Source organism: Myxine glutinosa, chromosome 3, assembly GCF_964187855.1.
Source record: "Myxine glutinosa chromosome 3, kmMyxGlut1.1, whole genome shotgun sequence".
Taxonomy (NCBI): Eukaryota; Metazoa; Chordata; class Myxini; order Myxiniformes; family Myxinidae; genus Myxine; species Myxine glutinosa.
This window is the reverse complement of record NC_136263.1, coordinates 163355178-163379931: the sequence shown is the minus strand read 5'-3', so window position 1 is coordinate 163379931 and position 24754 is coordinate 163355178. Positions and strand designations below refer to the sequence as shown.

The 24754-nt window shown below is 45.4% G+C and overlaps 1 protein-coding gene across 1 annotated transcript in view; it reads right to left on the bottom strand.

Annotated features, from left to right (window-relative positions):
* The window catches only part of MEGF8 (multiple EGF like domains 8), a 250951-nt gene that overhangs the window by 199312 nt on the left and 26885 nt on the right, over positions 1-24754 (bottom strand). Inside the window, exons 11-15 of the mRNA XM_078773628.1 lie at positions 24463-24658; positions 22745-23011; positions 6328-6570; positions 6151-6209; positions 5592-5930 (exon numbers count right to left, since the gene is read on the bottom strand). Of these exons, the coding sequence (XP_078629754.1) occupies positions 5592-5930; positions 6151-6209; positions 6328-6570; positions 22745-23011; positions 24463-24658 (1104 nt within the window). The remainder of the gene's footprint in view (positions 1-5591; positions 5931-6150; positions 6210-6327; positions 6571-22744; positions 23012-24462; positions 24659-24754) is intronic.

Below are 24754 nucleotides of genomic sequence, written 5' to 3'. Positions count from 1 at the left end.
TCTAACCTCTAAACCGGTTACCGTCGATGCTTCACCTGGAGGCTTACACCCCGCAGCCCGTTCCTTGCTCACACATCCACCCGTTTCCATGCTCCTCGTACCTTTCCTTACACACCCAGGTACACCCATTCCACTCACAGCCTTGGTCACACACCTGACCACCGAACACTTTGGCACACATTCGTTGGTAGCACACCTCACCAATACACCTCTTCGCGCCCCCTCCTCGGTCACCTCCTCTGTGACAATCACAGGTGTGCCCTCATTCGCACACCCCACCACGTGCCTCACCACCAACTCCAGCGTGCATTCCCACTCACGCTCTACCATTCCAGGTGTGCATCCTTCCATCCCAGGTGTACATCCTCGCTCACCTGTCACAACCAACTCACTCTCCTTGTCACTCCCACTACTCTCACCTCCACTCTTGACAGCGCACTCACCCTTACTCTTGACAGCGCACTCTTTCCTCATGCACCTGTCCGTCACACACCTTTCTCGCGCACACTCTCCCGTTACACCCTCTGTAACACTCACCACAGGTGTGCATTCTCCTTCACTCTTGACAGCGCACTCTTTCCCCATGCACCTGTCCGTCACACACCTTTCTCGCGCACACTCCTGCGCACACTCTCCCGTCACACCCTCTGTAACACTTACCACACCGCGCTTCCATGTGCTCCCTCGCACACGCGCTACGACCGACTCACTCTCGCCAGCACCCTCACTCCTTGGCACGCACTTTTTCCTCACACACCCCAGAGTCGGACTTTCTCGCACACCTCCTTTTTCGCACACCAGACCTGTCGCACACTTCACCAACGGCCTCTCACGAACACCCGGGTCCATCTCGACCCCCAAGCTTCTTAAATCCCCTGGCGCATCATACGCACGACCATATTGGTCACCACTTACACCGGGTCCTCTTCCTCTTCGCTTCTCCTCCATCACCTGCGAATCCCTCATCCGGTTAATGAACGCTTCATCACGATCCAAACACAGACTTTGGACCAATTCTTTTATCTCCTCTCTTATCTCTTTCTTATCCCCTCTCCGTCGCTTCTTAATTTCGCTCACCCCTTCTTCCACTTCTTCTAATTTCTGCTTCACCTCCTTTATTCCCCGGTACGTCTCCTCAAGCTCGTCCTCTAAGGCTACCTTGACCGTTTCCAGGTGCGTCCTCACCTGCCGGTCCTTCGTCTCCATTACCTCTACCACCTCGTCCAACCTCGCTGTCAGTCCCTCACGTACCATCTGACATTCCCTCTTCGTCGCTATCAAGTCGTCTTTTAGTTCTTTCTGTGTCGCTTTTAAACCTCCTATTACCGCTGTGTTCTTTTGAACCTGCTCCACTAACTCCGTCTGTCCCACCGTCAGCTGCTCCACCTCCTGCGTCAGGTCCTCTATGCCCCCTTGTAACTTTACAGTCCCCCTTCTCACCTCCTTCTCCATGTGCTCCTTACAGTGCCTCACCTCCTCGCGCACTCCTCCGACCTCCTCACTCACTCCTCTTCTGATCTCCTCTCCCATCACTTGCATCTCCTGCCCAGATGCCACCCTCATCTGCTCCATTTCCTCCCTGTGAGCATCCAGTTTGGTTTCTACCCCCATTCTGACCCCCTCTATCTGCTGCCCCATTTGTTTAACTTCCCTTTCCGCTTGGTCCCTCATGTCCCTCAATTTGCCTTCCATACTGTTTTCTAACCCCTCTAACCCATTTTTCACTCCCTCTATCTGATTCTCCTGGGCAGCCATTCTATTTTCTACCCCCGTTAACCCCTTTTTCACCTCTTTTATCCCGTTGTCTAACCCCTCAAATTTGTCGTCTAACTTCCCAAATTTCTTGTCTAAACCCTTAAAATTATTGTCTAACTCCTTAAAATTATTGTCTAATCCCTCACCGGTACCCCTCGCTTCTTCCCTCATTACCCCCATTTGGTTTCCCATTACCCCCATTTGGTTATTCATTACCCCCATTTTTGCTTCTAGCCTCTCCATAAGGGCCCCCATTTGCAGGAGGAAAAGGTTCGAATCCACCAGGGGCGCTGCCACGGTCGCGGGCGCCGCGACCAGCGAGGCGCCATTTTGCGCACCCGCAATGTCGGGCGCAACGACGCTAATTTGTGCGTCTGCTACCCTCGCTGCTTCGCTCTCCTCGCGTCCCTCAATTTGGTCCTGGACCGACCCTGCCTCACTCTCCCCTACCGGACCCCAGCTGTCTTGATCCGCCATAGCGCGACTTTCAAAATTCGGGTTTTTATTTTCGTAAAACAAATTCAAATTTCGCCGTTATAATTTCGAGCGGGAAACGCGCTCCGGGTCGAATTCTACCTCCCCAACACCAATTGTTACCCTAGTGGTACAATTGGTGTTCCAAAATTTGGGCCTAATAAATTTAGTCCCGGGTCCGAATTCCACTCCTCGACACCAATTGTTACGGACACGACTTTGATGTTAGGGTGGGCCGAGCGGAATGGCCGCCGTGTCCGCACAAGTTACCCGATTATACTCGAACGTTGCCGAGTCGCGCTACGCTGAATCAATGAAGGAAAAGGACACAACGGCTGGGACTAAAATGACACGACACCAAGGGTTCAGTTCTCAAGACCTCCGGAGGAGGTTATATTAGGGCGGAAGGTTAGATTACAGGAATGAGAGGGACAGCATAGAAAGACAGGCACTTAGACACACTTATCTTATTCCCTGACAGACGACAGATAAACAGGACAAAACTGACTCACACGGGGATTGATGGCAAGGAAAGGCAGAATCGATGGCTCCAGGTGCACCTGGGCTCAGGGCAGGATCGACCCGGTCCGGTCTAGAGATGCGGGGAGGTCGCAGCGCTCGGATGTGGTGATTGTCTTCTCAAGCTGGGGGCGCATCTCTCGTCACATCCGGTAAGTCGCTGCGTATATCCGGCGGGGAGTGACACGCCCTCGGCTCGTAAGCTCCGCCCCAGATGGAATCGGTCCGCCCTTCTTATTGGGTGCGGGGGGGTTACCAGGCTCCGCTCTTGACGAGGAGCTGACAGCCAGCCCCTTCGTGGTAACCCCGTGGAGCGCATGGGTAATGGCGGCTAACCGAGCCGGAGTGAGGACGCACACTCCCCGCGCGCGCCGTTGTTGTAGTTGTTGTAGTTGTTGTTGTAGTTGTTGTTGTAGTTGTTGTTTGGGGAAGAAGATGGGAGGAGGTATGGGAAGGTCCTAAACTCACTACTGGTGCCATATAATCACATTCTGGTGCAACGAAGAGTCAGAATTAATGGAAACGAGTCCTTAACTGACATAGACTAAGAATAACTAGCAAGATGTCTGAAAGTTGTCTACGTGAGATGCGGTGGACCTGGGCACGACATTTAATGGGGGAAAAAGGGGAAGGTCGGTTCTACAGAGTGTTATTTACAGGCAATGGGACTAGGGAATGGGGGATTGGGGATAGTTGGGGAGTATTGGGGAAATAGGGGAATATTTACAAGCGGATATGGAGGCCAAATGCCATATTCGCAACAATATTTTACAAATCATTTATTCCAACTCAAGCACGAAAGCAGGCAGGTATACTGCAAGGCCATGAAAGGCGATGAAAATTTGGTCCATTTGGACCAACGGGCTCACCAGTAGTTATACAAGACCTGTGCACTCCCATAGTGTGAAATGATGGCGATGACAGACTGTGTGCTGGTCAAAGCCCGGCACCGCCATGCGCCGAGGTTGTGAAGCTCAAGGCAGGGGGTTCTCCCCACAAAGCCCGGCACCGCCATGCGCCGAGGTTGTGAAGCTCAAGGCACGGGTTCTCCCCACAAAGCCTGGCACAGCCATGCGCCGAGGTTGTGAAGCTCAAGGCAGCGGGTTCTCCCCACAAAGCCCGGCACCGCCATGCGCCAAGGTTGTGAAGCTCAAGGCAGCGGGTTCTCCCCACAAAGCCCGGCACCGCCATGCGCCGAGGTTGTGAAGCTCAAGGCAGGGGGTTCTCCCCACAAAGCCCGGCACCGCCATGCACCGAGGTTGTGAAGCTCAAGGCAGGGGGTTCTCCCCACAAAAGAGATCAGATTGGACAGCGGAATGTTAATTATTTTATTCATCGTAAATTATGCTATTTTGGAATAGACGGCACTTGTGTTTCCGAATGAAAATGTCACACACATCATGTGGGGATATGGTGACGTCATGGTGTATGTTCATGAGGGCCAGAGATGCCATCTGACTTTCTCCCATGGAATATCTGAGGAAGGTCTTCAGATGACGCAGGCAAGAAAATGAGCGTTCGGCCTCACAGGAGCCTACAGGGAGGGTGCATCCAATATGGAGTAGGACTTTGATGGATGGAAATTCGTCTCCATCTACTGCGCAGAAACAATCCATCAATGTGCTTGGAAGCGTGTTGTTGGGCTTCCTTCTCCAAAACATCTGCCAGTCTCTAAGCTCATATATCAGTCCTGCTGGATGTTCCATGTCGTTTTTCCAACGCAACAGCTTCTGATGTAGGGCTGGAATGTTGCAGGTATCGGAGATTATTGCAGATGGCATCAGCAGAAACAGATCACTACCTTCCCGATTTTCAGCACAGAATCGGGTGTCCATTTCCTGGCTGAGGTGGTCGAGAAATGGAATGCACATGTTTCTGAGGTAGAAGAGCAAGGGAGTATTGGCGGCAGTGTTCGGACGATGGATTTGTCGTTTTACAACTCTCGGCATTGTGACATCACCTCCTACAGATTATATCATGGCCTTGGCGTGATCGAACCACAGAGACAATTCAGTTTCTGCATTTGACCGTAGTTGAGTGAGCGCGTCCTTCTTGTCGTCAATCATAGAGTATGCCTCCAGCACATCCATGCCGTTGCGTTGCAGCTTGTGGGCAAGGCCTTTTAAAGTATGTAGGCTGTTCTTCACTCAAATGGATATAACAACAAACTGAAAATAGGTCAGTGAACTCAGAATTCCCTGTGCAGACACGCGGCTAGCACGGTCCCACCCCCAGGAATTCTCATCACCGTCGGGATTTACAATCCTGTCCAAACAAATACAGACAAATGGATATAGCTCTTCGACTGTCTCGTAACAAGAGTGTCTCTCCACCCACCTCGTCTTGCACAGACCTTTCAGTTTTTTTGCTGAGGTTTCCTCTTCTTGCTCAGATAAGGTCTTTTCAAGGTAACGTTGTCTCTTGGGTGAGTTCTTGAAAAATCTATAAAGCCCATTAATGGTATCAATCATATTGCGAACCATGGATAGTCGACACGCTGCTGCAATAGACAAATTTAGCACATGACTGTTGCAGTGAGTGTAGAGCGCCAAAGGCTGGACAGCTTTAATCTGCGCTTGAGTTCAGATTCTGGATGACGCCATTGATGATGCACCGTCATAGCTTTGCCCTCGTGCCTTACTGATGTCCACACCTCTTCTGAATAAACAATCTATGATGGCCTTTCCTATAGCTTCCCCAGTAGTTCTCTCTAGCTCTACGAAATCAAAGAATACTTCTTTAACTGAAGGTTGAGGCCAGGGTGTCGAGGAACCGGAGTGAAATACTGAGAATTTCATTATGCTATTTCATTACATTATGCTATTGGAATGAAACTCCGTTACCTCATCGCCTGTGATGGTGAAAAATCCTCCCTCCTTCAAACACTTGGTCAGTCCATCTCTAATCTGGCTACCAATGATCTCCATCACTTCGTTCTGGATGGTCTTAGAGGTACAGCGAGCATTGTTGTCGCCACTCAGCAGATGCTCCCGTAAGATCTCATCGTTTTCAGCAATGTGACTCAAAATGGCGAGAGAATTTCCTTTGTTTGAGATGTCATCACATTTCAGCGAACTGTCGTCTCGATGTCCCCTGAGTGCTATGTTCTGCCGACCGCAGAGCAGCACCACACCGACAATTTGTCGGAGGATGTGTAGATTTTTTTCATAGTTCAATTTGTTCTGATCGGAAATCAAATATGATATTCTGTGGGTCGGATTTCGGACACTTTCCATCAAATCATTAGCAGCAAGCATGGCTTGTTTATGGTAGTTCAGTGAACCGTGTGTCGCCAGTGCACCATCTGTACCAGTTGCTTTCCGTAGGTTGGTTAAGGGTGATCGGACTAGCACCCCTGACTTAATTTGATCATTTTTGGAGGGAACATAACACAGAACTTACACATCCCACCTCCAAGTACAGAAGTGTAAGCCAACCATTTGTAATGATCGAGCCACTCTCTGCGAAAATTCAGCACATATGAACCATTTTGTCCGTTCCGGTTGATCCGTTGAACACACAGGGAATCAAAATTTTGTGGGCAGTGATGCTCGTTTATGTACTTGATTTTCTCGTCACCTGGAAGCGACTCAATACGAACATTATCGGCCACAATATCACCGACATCATAAGCTGGCACGGGCTGTTCGCCTTCCAACACAGGCACTGGTTTGTCGTTTGTTGCATCACTCACTTTAGTAGTGTTTGTATTGCCAAGGGGATCGGAAGACGTGGTTGCTTCATTACGGCGTACACGTACCTCTGGTTGGGCCTCAGGCGCTGGTGCTGCTGCAGGCCTACCCAGTGGGTGTTGTGCCTCATCTGTTGTTATAGTGCAGTGATGGACGAAAATAAGTCGGTAATCCTCCTCTTTTTTGGATCTTCCATGACACTCACTCGTTTTGACTTTTGTCTTAAGACAAAGTAAGTGATCCGATGTTTGTCGATATGATACCTCTGCAGACCGCATTGACAAGTTTCCTCAGCGCTGCCGCTCAGCAATGCATTATTGGATGGACGAGTCCACTAACGTGCTTGGCGAGGGGTGTTGACAATCGGATTGTACTATTGTGAACGTACCCCACGTACCCCACGTCGAGCAATTTAATGAACTCGACGACATAGCACGTGAGTATCGATCCTGTACACACACGAATAATTGACACAAACGTGAAGAGAAATTTGAGTTCTGCGCAAACTGTACTGCAACCATTATAATTGTGCACCGCTGTAAACGAGTTTCAATGTAATGCTGTATATTTATGCTCCGCCCATGTTTGCCTCATGCATATCATGCTCCACCCATGTTTTCCTCATCACATATTCAATTCATGCTCCACCCATGTGTTGCGTCTTTGCCACGTCGTAATCCCCGCGTCATATCCGCTGAAGTGGCTGCTGCTGATTATTTCGCTTTGGACAGTGGATTTGTGATGAAAGTATGGTTTTTTTACCGTCGCACTTGGAGTGTTTTATAATAAAGCAAAAGTGATTTAAAACCTCTGAGCGTTGGTAAGCTGCCTGCAACGTTCCTTATTCAAAATCATCTGGACACGAGGGCTGTTCCAGGATATTCATAGCTTATAATTTATCAAAAATCCAGAGGGGGGGGTGCGCACCCCCTGGACCCCCCCCCCCCCGGATCCACCCCTTTGTGCACCCATGGGCGAGGCAGCTGCTGGACCACACCCACACCTGTCGCTTGACTCCACCCACCATAGTAGCCGGCGAAGCCGGTGTTGTCAGTAAACGAGTACGTATAAACGAGTACGTATTATGTTGAAAACCTGATTATGCCTTGGCTCGAGAATCCGAAGCGCCGTGGGCGCAGCCATCTTGCGTGGGCGGAAGTATGCATAACAAATTTAAAACGTTCATTAGGAGTTTCTTTCACCCGTCTTCGTTTGATTCACAATCTTATGCACCTCCAATGTATTAATAAAATAATTTAAGACCAACATCGGCCCGCACGGGCCTGGTTATCTTCAACAAAACACGTCACCAAACACCGGACCCAATGAGTCGAGCATTTGCAAAAATATTTCTAAAATGAAAGCACTCAATGATGGGCGCCATCTACCGGATGCGGAAGTTTGCATAAAACAATTGCGAAAAAGTTCAATAGGACTTTGTTTCACCCGTCGTTCTTTGATTCCTAATCTAATGAAACCTCTCATTAGTAATTAAAATACGTTAAGACCAACCTCGTTATCTTCAACGAAAATCGTCAACAAACACCAGAACCAATTATTATTACGCGTTTCGGACGGTGAAAACGGCGTCAAATATTCTAAAATTGACGAAGAATTATTTTTTAGAAATCTCGCGGCCATACGGGATAGTTTTTCCCAGCCAGAAATATGGTATAAGCGGTTTACATATTTAGTTTAGAAATACGGATAGTTTTTCACGGCCGGAAATATCCGAAGTTGAGATGGAATTCACCGAATTAATCACTGCAAGCTAACGTCTTCTGGTGGACGAAGCTGCCGTGCCCGGAGAGTCAGAGAACCAGCCCTGGCGCCTGACAGCGACTGAAGTTAGAAGACTACACACTTAATGTGAAAACGTATGTTAAGCCCAGTTAAAAATAGGCCTTAAGCTAGCACATCGTATAGTTACTTCCTTAAGCTTCATGTGACATTTATTGTATTGTATGCAGGTATTGCCATCGGGGAGGACTGTCTCCTCTTCTCTTTTACCAAGTCTTACCAGGTACGGTACCTACTACACCTACCTACTACCAACTACCTACCTACCTACTACCAACTACCTAACGCCATGGTGATGGGTAAAATAGTAGCAAGAGGTATGCAGGTATTGGGGAGGACTGTTTGCTCTTCTCTTTTACCAAGTCTTACCATGTACGGTACCTACTACACCTACCTACTACCAACTACCTACCTACTACCAACTACCTAACCTACTGATGCCATGGTGATGGGTAAAATAGTGGCAAGAGGTATGCAGGTATTGGGGAGGACTGTCTGCTGTTCTCTTTTACCAAGTCTTACCAGATACGGTACCTACTACACCTACCTACCTACTACCAACTACCTAACCTACCTACTACCAACTACCTAACCTACTGATGCCATGGTGATGGGTAAAATAGTGGCAAGAGGTTTTGGCTTCGCCGGCTCATTGCGGCTTTGCAGTTGGTACTAGTAGCTGGCGAAGCCGGTGTTGTCAATAAACGAGTACGTATTATGTTGAAAACCTGATTATGCCTTGGCTCGAGAATCCGAAGCGCCGTGGGCGCAGCCATCTTGCATGGGCGGAAGTATGCATAACAAATTTAAAACGTTCATTAGGAGTTTCTTTCACCCGTCGTCGTTTGATTCACAATCTTATGCACCTCCGATGTATTAATAAAATAATTTAAGACCAACATCGGCCCGCACGGGCCTGGTTATCTTCAACAAAACTCGTCACCAAACACCGGACCCAATGAGAGTCGAGCATTTGCAAAAATATGTCTAAAATGAAAGCGCTCAATGATGGGCGCCATCGACTGGATGCGGAAGTTTGCATAAAACAATTGCGAAAAAGTTCAATAGGAGCTTGTTTCACCCATCGTTCTTTGATTCCTAATCTAATGAAACCTCTCATTAGTAATTAAAATACGTTAAGACCAACCTCGTTTTCTTCAACGAAAATCGTCATCAAAGACCAGAACCAATGAGATTCGAGCATTTGAAAAAATATTATTACGCGTTTCGGACGGTGAAAACGGCAACAAATATTCTAAAATTGACGAAGAATTATTTTTTAGAAATCTCGCGGCCGTACGGGATAGTTTTTCACGGCCAGAAATATGGTATAAGCGGTTTACATATTTAGTTTAGAAATACGGATAGTTTTTCACGGCCGGAAATATCCGAAGTTGAAACGGAATTCTTCACCGAATTAATCACTGCGACGCCGGGAACTGCGACGGGAATCACTGCGACGCCGGGAACGAGGTTGGTGCAAAACAACCGAAGCACGCGTAAGCATATGCTGCTCGAATTAGTTCTCATCATATGCTCAAATTTCCGAAGCTAAATCGTCATTGCTTTGGGCACTGTGAAACGTATCAAGTCACTCGCTTACTGCACAGTGAAAAAGTACGAGCACTTGAACAACGTGTTTTTCGACTCGATTCTGCAAAACGCCATGTCACTCGGTCAAAGCCAAAACGAGGAACAATGTTTAGCCTCCATTCTTCATCGCCACACCGACCTATCAGATGTGGCATGAATGACGACGTTTATGCTTAACCAGGACATAAATATACCCAAGTCTTGGGTACCCAAGCTAATTCGTGAGAAAGTGTCATGTGACTCCTGCTCATTCACCAGGTTACAATCTACACTGTTTCAATTACCAGTTTAAGTCTACACTTTAACTGTACACTGCTAAATTTCTCTAAAGCGTGTAAAGACCTTTGAGTGCTCGCACCAGCATATATGTGTTGTTGAGGATGTCCAAGAGTACTTACAGGTCGCTATCAGCGTCAATCACCTTCTTTTCGAGATAAAAAAGCAATGTTCTCACGAAACGTAATTGGAAAGTAAACCACTCTGGGCCATTTTCGAAATTTTTCTCTTCTTTCGTGGTAGACCTAAAAAGCCGAATTAGGCTTCAATCCCATGCTCCCATGCTCAGTAGGTTTGTCTGATTTATGATGTCCTGCACCTACCGGTATAAGCGGTTTACATAAAGAAAGAAAGCTCGGTTTGATTAACGACAGTCACACATTGCCGTTGAAACGGCGCTATCGTCTGATCTGTCGGCACTGATCTTACTGCAAGCTAACTTCTTCTGGTGGAGGAAGCCGCAGTGCCCGGAGAGAACCAGCCCTGACAGTGACTGAAGTTAGAAGACTACACACATACTATGAAAACGTATGTTAAGCCCAGTTAAAGTTTCTTAAAATAGGCCCTAAACTAGCACATCGTATAGTTACTTCCTTCAGCTTCTTGTGACATTTATTGTATTTTAGGTATTGGGGAGGACTGTCTGCTCTTCTCTTTTACCAAGTCTTACCAGGTACGGTACCAACTACACCTACCTACTACCAACTACCTAACCTACTGATGGGTAAAATAGTGGCAAGAGGCTTTGGCTTCGCCGGCTCATTGCGGCTTTGCAGTCGGTTCTCGTAGCCGGCGAAGCCGGTGTTGTCAATAAACGAGTACGTATTATGTTGAAAACCTGATTATGCCTTGGCTCGAGAATCCGAAGCGCAGTGGAGGCAGCCATCTTGCGGATGCGGCAGTATGCATAACAAATTTAAAACGTTCATTAGGAGTTTCTTTCACCCGTCATCGTTTGATTCACAATCTTATGCACCTCCAATGTATTCATAAAATAATTTAAGACCAACATCGGCCCGCACGGGCCTGGTTATCTTCAACAAAACGCGTCACCAAACACCGGACCCAATGAGAGTCGAGCATTTGCAAAAATATTTCTAAAATGAAATCACTCAATGGAGACCGCCATCGACCGGATGCAGAAGTTTGCATAAAACAATTGCGAAAAAGTTCAATCGGAGTTTGTTTCACCCGTCGTTCTTTGATTCACAATCTAATGAAACCTCTAATTAGTAATTAAAATACGTTAAGACCAACCTCGTTATCTTCAACGAAAATCGTCATCAAACACCAGAACCAATGAGATTCGAGCATTTGAAAAAATATTATTATGCGTTTCGGAGGGTGAAAACGGCGTCAAATATTCTAACATTGATGAATAATTATTTTTTAGAAATCTCGCGGCCGTATGGGATAGTTTTTCACGGCCAGAAATATGGTATAAGCGGTTTACATATTTAGTTTAGAAATACGGATAGTTTTTCACGGCCGGAAATATCCGAAGTTGAGACGGAATTCACCGAATTAATCACTGCAAGCTAACGTCTTCTGGTGGAGGAAGCTGCCATGCCCGGAGAGTCAGAGAACCAGCCCTGGCGCCTGACAGTGACTGAAGTTAGAAGACGACACACATACGGTACTGTGAAAACGTATGTTAAGCCCAGTTAAAATTTCTTAAAATAGGCCCTAAGCTAGCACATCGTATAGTTACTTCCTTAAGCTTCTTGTGACATTTATTGTATGCACGTATTGCCATTGGGGAGGACTCTCTGCTCTTCTCTTTTACCAAGTCTTACCAGGTACGGTACCTACTACACACCTACCTACTACCAACTACCTAACCTACTGATGCCATAGTGATGGGTAAAATAGTGGCAAGAGGCTTTGGCTTCGCCGGCTCATTGCGGCTTTGCAGTCGGTACTAGTAGCCGGCGAAGCCGGTGTTGTCAATGAACGAGTACGTATTATGTTGAAAACCTGATTATGCCTTGGCTCGAGAATCCGAAGCGCAGTGGAGGCAGCCATCTTGCGGATGCGGAAGTATGCATAACAAATTTAAAACGTTCATTTGGAGTTTCTTTCACCCGTCATCGTTTGATTCACAATCTTATGCACCTCCAATGTATCAATAAAATAATTTAAGACCAACATCGGCCCGCACGGGCCTGGTTATCTTCAACAAAACGCGTCACCAAACACCGGACCCAATGAGAGTCGAGCATTTGCAAAAATATTTCTAAAATGAAATCACTCAATGGTGGCCGCCATCGACCGGATGCGGAAGTTTGCATAAAACAATTGCGAAAAAGTTCAATAGGAGTTTGTTTCACCCGTCGTTCTTTGATTCACAATCTAATGAAACCTCTAATTAGTAATTACTAGGGCATGCCCGTACTATATATAAGCTAGGACGTGCCCGTACGTGGGTGCCCGTTCCTTGCCAAAAAAAAAAAAAAAAAAATTTGTGTAGGGGTGTGTGTGTGTAAACATCCTAGGGCGTGCCCGTACGTGGGTGCAAAAAAACATGCGTGCAAACAACAACAACAAAAAAAAACTTTGAAACCACGTGGCAGTAACGACCACAGAACCCCCCCCCCCTCTATTTACATGAATGGTTTGGTCCATTCGCAACGACCACAGAACCCCCCCCCCTCTATTTACATGAAATGGTTTGGTCCAAAGCGAACGGCTTGCGGTGTTTGGTAAAGAAATCGCCATAGCTCGGTAACTACTTGTCCGATTAATTTCAAACCTTGAAAAGGCACATCCTCGGGTCCCCAGCAATATACCTGGCAAGTTTCAAGTATATCGGACCGGTAGTTGTCGAGAAACAGCGGTCACAGACAAACATACACACATACACACATACACACATACACACATACACACATACACACAGAGATTAATGGAATTATAGATAGATAATACGTTAAGACCAACCTCGTTATCTTCAACGAAAATCGTCATCAAACACCAGAACCAATGAGATACTAGCATTTGAAAAAATATTTTTTCAAAGCTTATTACGCATTTCGGAGGGTGAAAACGGCGTCAAATATTCTAAAATTGACGAAGAATTATTTTTTAGAAATCTCGCGGCCGTATGGGATAGTTTTTCACGGCCAGAAATACGGTATAAGCGGTTTACATATTTAGTTTAGAAATACGGATAGTTTTTCACGGCCGGAAATATCCGAAGTTGAGACGGAATTCACCGAATTAATCACTGCAAGCTAACTTCTTCTGGTGGAGGAAGCCGCAGTGCCCGGAGAGAACCAGTCCTGACATTGACTGAAGTTAGAAGACTACACACATACTGTGAAAACGTATGTTAAGCCCAGTTAAAATTTCTTAAAATAGGCCTCAAGCTAGCACATCGTATAGTTACTTCCTTAAGCTTCTTGTGACATTTATTGTATGCAGGTATTGGGGAGGACTGTCTGCTCTTCCCTTTTACCAATTCTTACCAGGTACGCTACCTACTACACCTACCTACTACCAACTACCTACCTACGAGTACCAACTACCTAACCTACTGATGCCATGGTGATGGGTAAAATAGTGGCAAGAGGCTTTGGCTTCGCCGGCTCATTGCGGCTTTGCAGTCGGTACTAGTAGCCGGCGAAGCCGGTGTTGTCAATGAACGCATACGTATTATGTTGAAAACCTGATTATGCCTTGGCTCGAGAATTCCAAAGCGAAATGGAGGCCGCCATCTTGCGGATGCGGAAGTATGCATAACAAATTGAAAACGTTCAATAGGAGTTTCTTTCACCCATCATTGTTTGATTCACAATCTTATGCACCTCCAATTTATTATTAAAATACTTTAAGACCAACCTCGGCCCGCACGGGCCTGGTTATCTTCAACGAAACGCGTCACCAAACACCGGAACCAATGAGATTCGAGCATTTGAAAAAATATTTCTAAAATGAAATCACTCAATGGAGGCCGCCATCGACCGGATGCGGAAGTTTGCATAAAACAATTGTGAAAAAGTTCAATAGGAGTTTGTTTCACCCGTCGTTGTTTGATTCACAATCTAATGAACCTCTAATTTGTAATTAAAATACGTTAAGACCAACCTCGTTATCTTCAACGAAAATCGTCACCAAACACCAGAACCAATGAGATTCGATTATTTGAAAAAATATTTTCTTAAAGCTTATTACGCGTTTGAGGGTGAAAACGGCGTCAAATATTCTAAAATTGACGAAGAATTATTTTTTAGAAATCTCGTGGCCGTAGGGGATAGTTTTTCACGGCCGGAAATATCCGAAGTGGACACGGAATTCACCGAATTAATCATGAAGTAAATTTTATCACTTTTAATCTCATCCATTACGCAAATTGTGTCATTTTGTCTGAATTTTCGAAATTTTGTGAGCTGACCAATCAGCGATCAGCTTAGGTCAGCCAATCAGCGCCCTCGACACAGGACATCTTACCAGGGCGTCGTCTGCGACGCCGGGAACGAGGTTGGTGCAAAACAACCGAATCACGCGTAAGCATATGCTGCTCGAAATAGTTCTCATCATATGCTCAAATTTCCTAAGCTAAATCGTCATTGCTTTGGGCACTGTGAAACGTATCAAGTCACTCGCTTACTGCACAGCGAAAAAGTACGAGCACTTGAACAACGTGTTTTTCGACTCGATTCTGCAAAACGCCATGTCACTCGGTCAAAGCCAAAACGAGGAACAATGTTTCGCCTCCATTCTTCATCGCCACACTGACCTATCAGATGTGGCATGAAGGGCGACGTTTATGCTTAACCACGACATAAATGTACCCAAGTCTTGGGTACCCAAGCTAATTCGTGAGAAAGTGTCATGTGACTCCTGCTCATTCACCAGGTTACAATCTACACTGTTTCAATTACCAGTTTAAGTCTACACTTTAACTGTACACTGCTAAATTTCTCTAAAGCGTGTAAAGACCTTTGAGTGCTCGCACCAGCATATATGTGTTGTTGAGGATGTTCAAGAGTACTTACACTACAGGTCACTATCAGCGTCTATCACCTTCTTTTCGCGATAAAAAACAATGTTCTCACGAAACGTAATTGGAAAGTAAACCACTCTGGGCCATTTCCGAAATTTTTCTCTTCTTTCGTGGTAGACATGAAAAGCCGAATTAGGCTTCAATCCCATGCTCCCATGCTCAGTAGGTTTGTCTGATTTATGATGTTGTCCTGCACCTACCGGTATAAGCGGTTTACATAAAGAAAGAAAGCTCGGTTTGATTAACGACAGTCACACATTGCCGTTGAAACGGCGCTATCGTCTGATCTGTCGGCACTGATCTTATTGCAAGCTAACTTCTTCTGGTGGGGGAAGCCGCAGTGCCCGGAGAGAACCAGCCCTGACAGCGACTGAAGTTAGAAGACTATACTACACACACATACTGTAGTTACTACACACATACTGTGAAAACGTATGTTAAGCCCAGTTAAAATTTCTTAAAATAGGCCTTAAGCTAGCACATCGTATAGTTACTTCCTTAAACTTCTTGTGACATCTATTGTAGACAGGTATTGGGGAGGACTGTCTGCTCTTGTCTTTTACCAAGTCTTACCAGGTATGGTACCTACTACACCTACCTACTACCAACTACCTAACCTACTGATGCCATAGTGATGGGTAAAATAGTGGCAAGAGGCTTTGGCTTCGCAGGCTCATTGCGGCTTTGCAGTCGGTACTAGTACCAAGACAAAATGATATGGCTGCCATCTTGGTTTCCTGGTGGGCGTAATACATTAGGCCTGTAGCAGGCCTCCGCTGATTAATACACTGCCCGGGTTTGTTGCATCAGATTTCCATCGGCTTTGTATGAGTCGAGTGTTATTGACGATATCCATATCGTGGAAGGAAAAGATGGCGGAGATGCTCGGAATCCGAGTCAATCCTATATTCCAACCACAACCAACCAAAATCGCTCCTCTCACTTACGGTTGCACCCGGTTCTGGAAAACCCTCAATCAACCCGGGCTCAAGCATATTTACATATTATAACCTGAAAAGCAAAATGATTCCGCTGCAGGATCCCAGAAAATCTAACCATATGTCAAATAATAGAAAGGTTTAATCAAGCCCGTCAGAACTCACAGTGCGTTAGAACGCATGGTGAAGCGTCGAGTTAATTTTTTAATAGCGCATTAAATGTGTGTTTCCTAATTGTGCTGGTCACCTTTTAAGAGTGCTTTAAAGGCACGTTTTCTAATTGGCCCCTTTCCGAATTTTGTCACAGATTGTGACCACGGTGCGATCATTCTTGTTTTTTTTTTTATACAGAGACAAGGCTCATGGAAGAGCTAGTACACTGAACAGATCTGAATGTAACAGGACAAAATTAACAGTAGAGAGAGGGTGGACACCAACAGCAGAGTTGAAGTTCAAGATAAAGGGAAACTTGGACAAACAATTGGTGTGGGGAGGAAAGGTGGGCAGGAAAGGACACCTGGGGTGGACAATATGGATCCAGAAAGAAACTCTCAAGAGGAAAAAAATAGGAAATTTGGATGGAGGGATTGGGGTGATGAGGAGTGGTGGGGATTAACGAGGGTAGAAAATATCATGGTTTTGGATTGGGGACAATTTGAGATGGTGGTGAACAGCTGTGTTGAAAACCGGGAGGGAAGAATGAGATTGAAGAGGATGTGGAAGTTGATTCCATAGGTGGGAAAAAAGAGGAACAAATGGGTGGAGGTGAGCAGTGATCCTGGATTTAAGTAGTTTCACCAGAAGGGATTGATGGTGGACCCTGTGCCCTGTAGAATCATGGGGCCTTTTTCCTCGTGACATATTACTGACTCAGTTAGAACACTAGGGCATTATGGGTAGGAGCACAGGCAGGGGTTAAACTGTGCAAATGGCCCCGCCCTCTGTCCGTTAGCCAATGGTTGAGGCCAATGTTGTGACGAAGAGAGGAGGCGGACGAAAAAGGAGTGTGGGGATGCCAGAAAACAAACTGGAAAATGAAGCTCTGCCAGCTTTGCATCTCATCGACTCATTCCCATGCCGGGAAGCCCAAACAGACAGCGATGTTTATGTTGGTATACTGAAAACACGTGTTTGCTTGCACTCATCAGCTGTTCCACCCATGCTCCATATTCCACATGTGGCCACACAATCCCATATCTAACCATAATTTGCACATGTTTTTATATTTACAAGTGGTGAAGTGAATTTGCGAGACACGAGCTCCAAACAATTGACGATGTAATTGACGCTGCATGGTCGGTCCTACCTGTATGAAATATCCAAGTTCCAGATGAAGCTTTGTGATAGTAATGCTAAGATGCAGGAAACATGGTCAGATGCAGCTATTTTAGGTCATCTCATCTCGATTCTCACAAGAGATGAACTTGTAAAAGGGGTCATGATGTTCAGGTGTCTGTCCGTTCGTAGTCCAACTTTTTGCTATTTTTGGTACTCCTCCCTGATCACCTGACTGATTGTTCTGAAACTTCACATATGAATAAAAGACGGCAACCCACAAAATCGCTCCAGCTTTCATTTTTCAATTTCGGATCATGGAGGGTACCAAGAGGGTTTACCCCTTAAACTTTGGATCCCTAATCATCCCTTATTGAACAACTGATCGCTCTGAAACCCGATAAAGCCCTTCCACTCAAGGGTCCACAGAGTCGCTCAGTCTTAGATTTTTTGATTTCAGATCAGAGGGGCTCCCAGAGGGGTTCCCCCAAATCTCCCCAACGCCCTTCGCCCCCCCCCCCCCCCTCTCTCTCTCCCGTTTGTAAACTGATTTAATCAAATTTCGGTGTTGTAGTTTTACATGATGATCTGCAATATCGTAGGATCTCAGATCTTTCAATTTCAGGCCTTTCCCCATTTTCAGTCCTCCCAAGATGGGTCGAAGTAGACGTGTTCCTTACACGCACCAGTTCCGGCGTTTATTCCCTGGAATATATTTTTTCCTTCATTATATCATCATTTAATCATAATTCACCATGGTGGAACCATGGACAATGCAATAAGTCCATATATATTGGCACACGGGTTATCTCTCAACCGTTTGCGGTATGATAAGATACATTTATGATTCCGCTCTTAAGAGCTGTTCGGGCCTTCGTTTACGATAACACCAGCTCGCATGGTCACAAAAGCCACATCCTCCATTCTTGCAAGTGGATCCAACATTTGAACCTCTCACTCGGAAGTCAAATTTCAATTTCTGTAATCATTAAATTGACTCCAGTCTGATGTCCGTGGCATTTCCCATATTTTGGATTCAGCAGAGGTCTGAACTACAACCTAAAGGTTACAACTGTCAGCCGGTTCGGGCCTATTTATGTTGAATAGCATGATGACCTACATTTTGATCCAACAGCCTCCTCTATGGTTCACCCTCAATAATCACCAATAAACTCCAATACATTCAGAACTCCGCTGCCCGTCTACTCACCCATTCTCGGACCCGTGACCACATCACCCCCGTCCTTTACAAGCTTTACTGGCTCCCCATCCCCCAGAGAATCCAGTACAAAATCCTCCTCTTGACCTACAAAGCCCTCCATAACCTGGCCCCATCCTACCTGGCTGACCTCCTCTCCAGACACACTCCCACCCGCAACCTCCGCTCTGCTGGTACCAACCTCCTGACCCCCCCCCCCATGCGGACCAAATTCAGATCCTGGGGGGACAGGGCCTTCTTCATCGCTGCTCCCACCCTCTGGAACTCACTACCTCACACCATCAGAGACTCCTCCTCACTCACCACATTCAAAACATCACTCAAGACCCACCTGTTCAACACTGCATTTAACATTTAACCCACAGCATTTAACCCCTGACTATCTCTTCTCCTTCTCCTTCCTTTTGCTTTGATTATTTACCTATTGATTTTTGTCTTTTTGCACTTGTTTTTTGTACTCTGTCAAAGCGTCTTTGGGCTTCTTGAAAAGCGCTATATAAAATAAATGTATTATTATTATTATTATACCTATTCTTTTGGAAGCCGGTGCTAACCGAGATTAATGACACGCAAAACATTCTCCAAATGGCTGGGCTACAGCTAGGTGCCTCCACTGCCAAGTTGGAGACCTTATTTTGTTTTTCCAAAATCAGTGGAATAACATCGTAGATGAGGTGAAAATCGAAGCAAGCACTTTTTGTGGGCAACTGGAAATATCCAAAGAGAGGCGTATAAGGAGGAGGAAGAGAATGCCAGGGGAAGATACCATGGATACAGGTCTCTCATTTTAAGATGAGATTAAATGACCCTCCAGGTCTTTAAAACAGCTGCTCACCACCATCTCTTATCTTCCCCCATCCAAAACCTTGATCTTTTCTACCCCCGCTAATTCACCCCAGATCCACTTTTTTGAAATACAAACTTCTTTCCTGGAAGTCCTTGCAGTGTCCATGTGTTTTTTTACCTCAACCTCCCTTCCAACGCCTCCTCCCCCCAAGCCCTCTCACTCCCACAGATCTCCCGATGTCCCTGCTCTCAAGTGCTGTGTTTGTGTGCTTCCTCCCTCTCCCCATCTTGTCTACCGCTCCCCTTATTATATGTTTTATGTGTCTGTTTGATTTTTTTTGTGTGATTAATGTTAGCTCTTTCACGAGCCTCGATCTTGTATACAAAAAAAAAATGGGGGCAGTATTTAATCTTGGATCGGCTACATGAGGAAACAGCTCAATGCGCACATCAGATTAGTGAAAATAACATTAAGTTTGGGTTTCTCACGTCACTCAGTTACTTGATACTTGATGGAAGCATCCAACGACAGCAACATTGCAATGAAAATCCACCATCTCACAGGAATGCACGACGATGTCATCACCAGCGAGCTATGAGGGGGAGATTCATCGTCTTCGTCGACACATCAAAATGTATGAGGAAACCAATGCTAAAGAAATGGTGGACTGGATGGAAGGCATATGAAATCCTTCAATATGTTGTGAAGGTGGGATTCCAGGAATCTTTCCCCCAACCTTCTCATCATACTGAGGACATTTCTCACCATGTGTGTGCGTCTTACAGCATGTGAGAGGAGCTTCTCCAAACTGAAACTGTTTAAGACCTTCCCTGGATCCACAATGAACCACTCCCATCTCAGCAATCTAGCCTTCCTCTCCATGGAGCGTGACATATCCGAGTCAATTGACTTTGAAGCTATGATAGATGAGTTTGCCTCGCTGAAGGCTAGGAATAAGTGAGGAATAGTCACAACAACTGCAGGCTTAGTCAGCCAATGAGCATTTAGAAAGATGGAAATTTGAGATCTCCCCCCCCCCCCTCCAAAACCCCCGCTACCCCACCCCCATGTCATTGTTGCTCAATACGCCATTGGTGCCAAGGAAGGAATTTATAGGATTGAAGATGCCCAGTCTGCGACTGCCAGTTTGCCCAAGAAAGTCCTCAGGAGGATTGCAAAGAAAGTATAATGGGGGATTTGCCATACGGTCCTTTTGGAGAGAGAGAGTGTGAGATTTGTCAGGATTGAAAGGAATATTCCAAGTGTTTGACCAGCTTGTTATTTTGTCAAGGTCTGAAGAGAGGGAAGGGGCTCCAGCCTGCTTGTCGGAAGGCAGAGGGTCTTCAGCAAATAGATTATAAGTGGATTTTCCAGTCAGAGAGATCGTTGATGAAAATTAGGAGTAGGACTAGACCCCGAACACATGCTTGGGACACTACAGGAAGAGGATATGAAAGGATTCCGTTGAGAGCCACACGTTAGCTATGACAGTCGGGAAAGTCAGTAAGCCATGTGTGGAGTTGGTCTTCGATGCCATAGGCAGAGACTTTGGAGATCAAGACATGGTGCTGGACTGAATCAAATGATCGAGATATGTCCAAAGAGGTGTCTCTGATCTCATGTCTAGGATTGAGGGCTTCCATCCATTGTTGGGGGAGGAGAAGCAGCATTTCCAGGGTAGAATAGCCAGGTATGAAACCAAACTGATGATCTGAGATCGGGCCGTTTGAGAAAACGAAACATTTGATATCAACAACAATAATAGATTCCATGACCTTGCTTATAATTGAAGCATGATTATAGGCCTATAGTTAAGAGGAACAGTGTTTGCACAATGTTTTTATATTGCAGTGATGTTGAATAACTTCCAGGCAGACGGAAACTGGCCCAGAGAGAATGATCGAGTGAACAAAGCAGAAAGAGAAGGAGCAAGAGCAGCAGAGCAGGTTTGTAAGATACGTGTGCTGATGCTACCTGGGCCTGTCAAAGAATCGTAGTTGAGGTTTGCCAGAAACCTCTCCACCATCTGAAGTGAGAAATACAGTCTCCAGAAGCAGTTGGGTATGAGAGGGTCGGGTAGGTGTCGAGAGTAAGGGGTTGGGTACACAATATTTGGAAGCAAACACAAAGTTGAGGCATTTAGCCTTCTAACTTGTAGAGTCAGTTGTGGTGCTGTTTGAAGTTAGGGAAGGGATGGCACAAATTTGCGATTTATCCAGGGATGGAGAGAAGGGGAGAATGGAAGAATGATATTCGAAAGCAAGTATGATGTAAGAATGAATATTTTTAAATTACAGTTTAAAAAAGGTTTAAATTGATGTTGTTGGAGGGGAGGAAGAAGAAGAATCGAGAAGAAGTAAAGTTTGGGACTGAATTAATTAAGAATGAGTTGAAATGAATGATGATGATGAATAACATTTAATTAACTTAATTTGAGGGCATTTTTGAGAAGGAAGAAGGAGAAAAAGGTAAAAGTTTGATGCAGAGTAGAAAGGCATGATTTTAACAAGGACAAAATTTAGCAAGACATGGATGAGGAGGCAGAGCCTGTCGAACATGTGATGTGGTCAACAGAAAGCGAGATAAACAAATAAACATACACACGGAACCCGTTAATATGCGATTTCGGAGAGCACACGGTCGACCCTTGGTCCCCAAAAATTTTGATAAATTAGTTGGAAAAAAATCTAAAAATGACAAGAATCGAGCTTGTAGTATATTGTACACAGCAGCCGCCATCTTGATTTTTTTTAAAATCACGCGCGTAAAAGTTCGCTCTCATAACACCAACAAAACGATCATAACACCTCTGGTTTACTTAACATTTCACAAGTTATTATTAATATGATATTGACACGAGTGTTTATCTACGTAAGGTGATTTAACCTTTCATCTCCACTGGCCGGGCCCGGGAACTGCAAAGTGTCAAGACGCATTGACACCTGGCTCTCTCTCCCCGACTCATCTCACGTTTGAAAACGTTTTTTTCGAGCAATCGAATCCAATCGGCCCAATCCAATCGCCATCTTGTTCTTCTTCGCGCAAGGCATCATGGGAGGCGGGACAAAAAGAAAAAACTCGACCTACACGATGCAGGAAAAGCTGGATGCGGTTACGCGAGTACGGAATGTAGAGACCCAGGCTCAGGTTAGTTTTCTATTTAAAGGATGTTTATTTTATGATACAGTATTTTATTATTTATGATGTTTTATACACTTTTACTAACCTTGTATTTTTTCTTGTTCAGGTGTGTAGAGCTCTAGGAGGTCTGAATGAGTCTACACTCCATGGGTGGCTGAAGAAGAAGGATGAATTGAGGTCTTTCCTCCGAGACATCGAGCACAGTGATAGACTAACCAGGAAGAGGGCCAGGAAGGCAGCAGACACCCAGCTGGACCGTGCTACATACACCTGGTTTTCCCAGAAGATGAACAATAATGTTCCTATCTCTCGGCCCATCCTGAAGGCCCAAGCTCAGAAGCTGCAGATAATAGTCTGTTATCTTCCCAAGAACACCACTTCCATCTGCCAGCCTTTGGACCAGGGTATCATCCACAACTTCAAGCAACTCTACATGAAGGAGCTGATGATCCACATGGTTGAGTCTGGAGTGGATGATGTTGTTGCCTTCCTCAAGGCAGTCCACCTGAAGGATGCCAGCACTGTCTCTGGAAAAGCCTGAGACCACATCACCGAGAGGAGTGTGAACAAGGCTGGGAACCATGGTCTACCCATGTCCGAGGTCTTCAGTGATGATTAGGAGGGTGAAGATGACCAACCATTCTGGGGCTTCAAGAACAAGGACCTGGAGGAGAAGGCCACCCAGCTAGTCTGCAGCAAGGCAACACGTTTTCCCCACTAACCCATGCAAATGGATTTTGTATTTTGAACAATATTTCTTGATTTCTACGTTTTTTGTATATTGTTTTGTATAATAAAAATTGTATAAGTATTATTACATATGTGTTGTTTTATTACGAAAAAGTATCTTCAAAAAAATTGACCTCGTTTCACTCGTCGTCACCCGACACAATCCAAGATGGCGGCCACCACGCTCGCGCTGGAAGATAGGTAATACACGGTCTCACTTAGCACACGGTCGATTTTCCTGGCTCCCGTGGATCGCATACTACTACTAGTACCCAACTGCAAAGCCAAAGCCTCTTTCAAATGCTCGAATCTCATTGGTTCCGGTAATTGGTGACGATTTTCGTTGAAGATAACCAGGGCCCGTGTGGGCCCGGGGAACGAGGTTGGTCTTAAAGTATTTTAATTACAAATTAGAGGTGCATAGGATTGTGAATCAAACAAAAACGGGTGAAACAAACTCCTATTGACCTTTTTTCAATTTGTTATGCATACTTCCGCATCCGCAAGATGGCGGCCTCCATTGAGCGATTTGGTGCGTCAAAGCTTCGAAATTCTCAAGGGATCCAGAAAAATCTGGCTTATTAACGGGTTCCGAGTGTATGGTAAAAGAAAATTGTTGTTTTTTTGTTTGTTTGTTTTTCATTAAACAGAAGGTATAGGAAGTAAATGAGGGTGGTGAATAATGGGATATTGGGATAGAGATGCGGTGGCTGGGTATTGAGAAATAGTTGGAAAAAACAGGAAATGCCGAAAACTATCCAAGCCAGAGATGCAAGTTCAAAATAAATAGAACTAGAACGACACTCGGTAGATGTGCATACCACCGCTAGGCAGAACAGTTTACATGTTGTATCTCACTGATAGGCCGGATCTGCATCTGGACTTTAACCAAAATCTAATCTGCTTGTTCTTGTCACTTACTCAACTCATTGATCAAGTTTTATCATTATCTGTCCACAACATTTTGAAATATTGTGCCCACAAACAAACAAACAAGCAAACAGGGGTGAATACATAATCTCCGTCCACCTTCAGTGGCGGATGTAGTGAGCAAGAAAAAAAAAATACACAAGACTTAGCACTCAATATGAAGAAAATAGACACACACATCGAAGAAAATATGTGGCAACATAGTCGATTACTGAGTCTTTTGGAGGCTTATCAATCAGAAGACCAAGCCAAGCAACGATGACCAGGAAACCGGAAACCAGAAGCCAATTTGGTACTCAAACATCGACTGAACTGGTTGAGACACCCACCTTTAGAGAGTAAGCATCTTCCCAGTTGAACGCACCAGCCAAAAGGACCGGGAGAGTTTGCAGAATAGGATTGTCCAAATGCCAAGCAAGCATGACAGCTGTGCAACAGATGGTGCATCCCCTGGCACCTCTGTTCTTGAATAATTCTCTGAGGCTCCTGCAGGCAACAATGTACACCATTAATCGCATGCTTAGCCTGTCACACCATGGGAGCAAATCATAAAACAGGATGCAAAGGAAAAATATTCATTTTATACTTTCCAAGAATAAAAACAACTTTACGGCCAGGTTT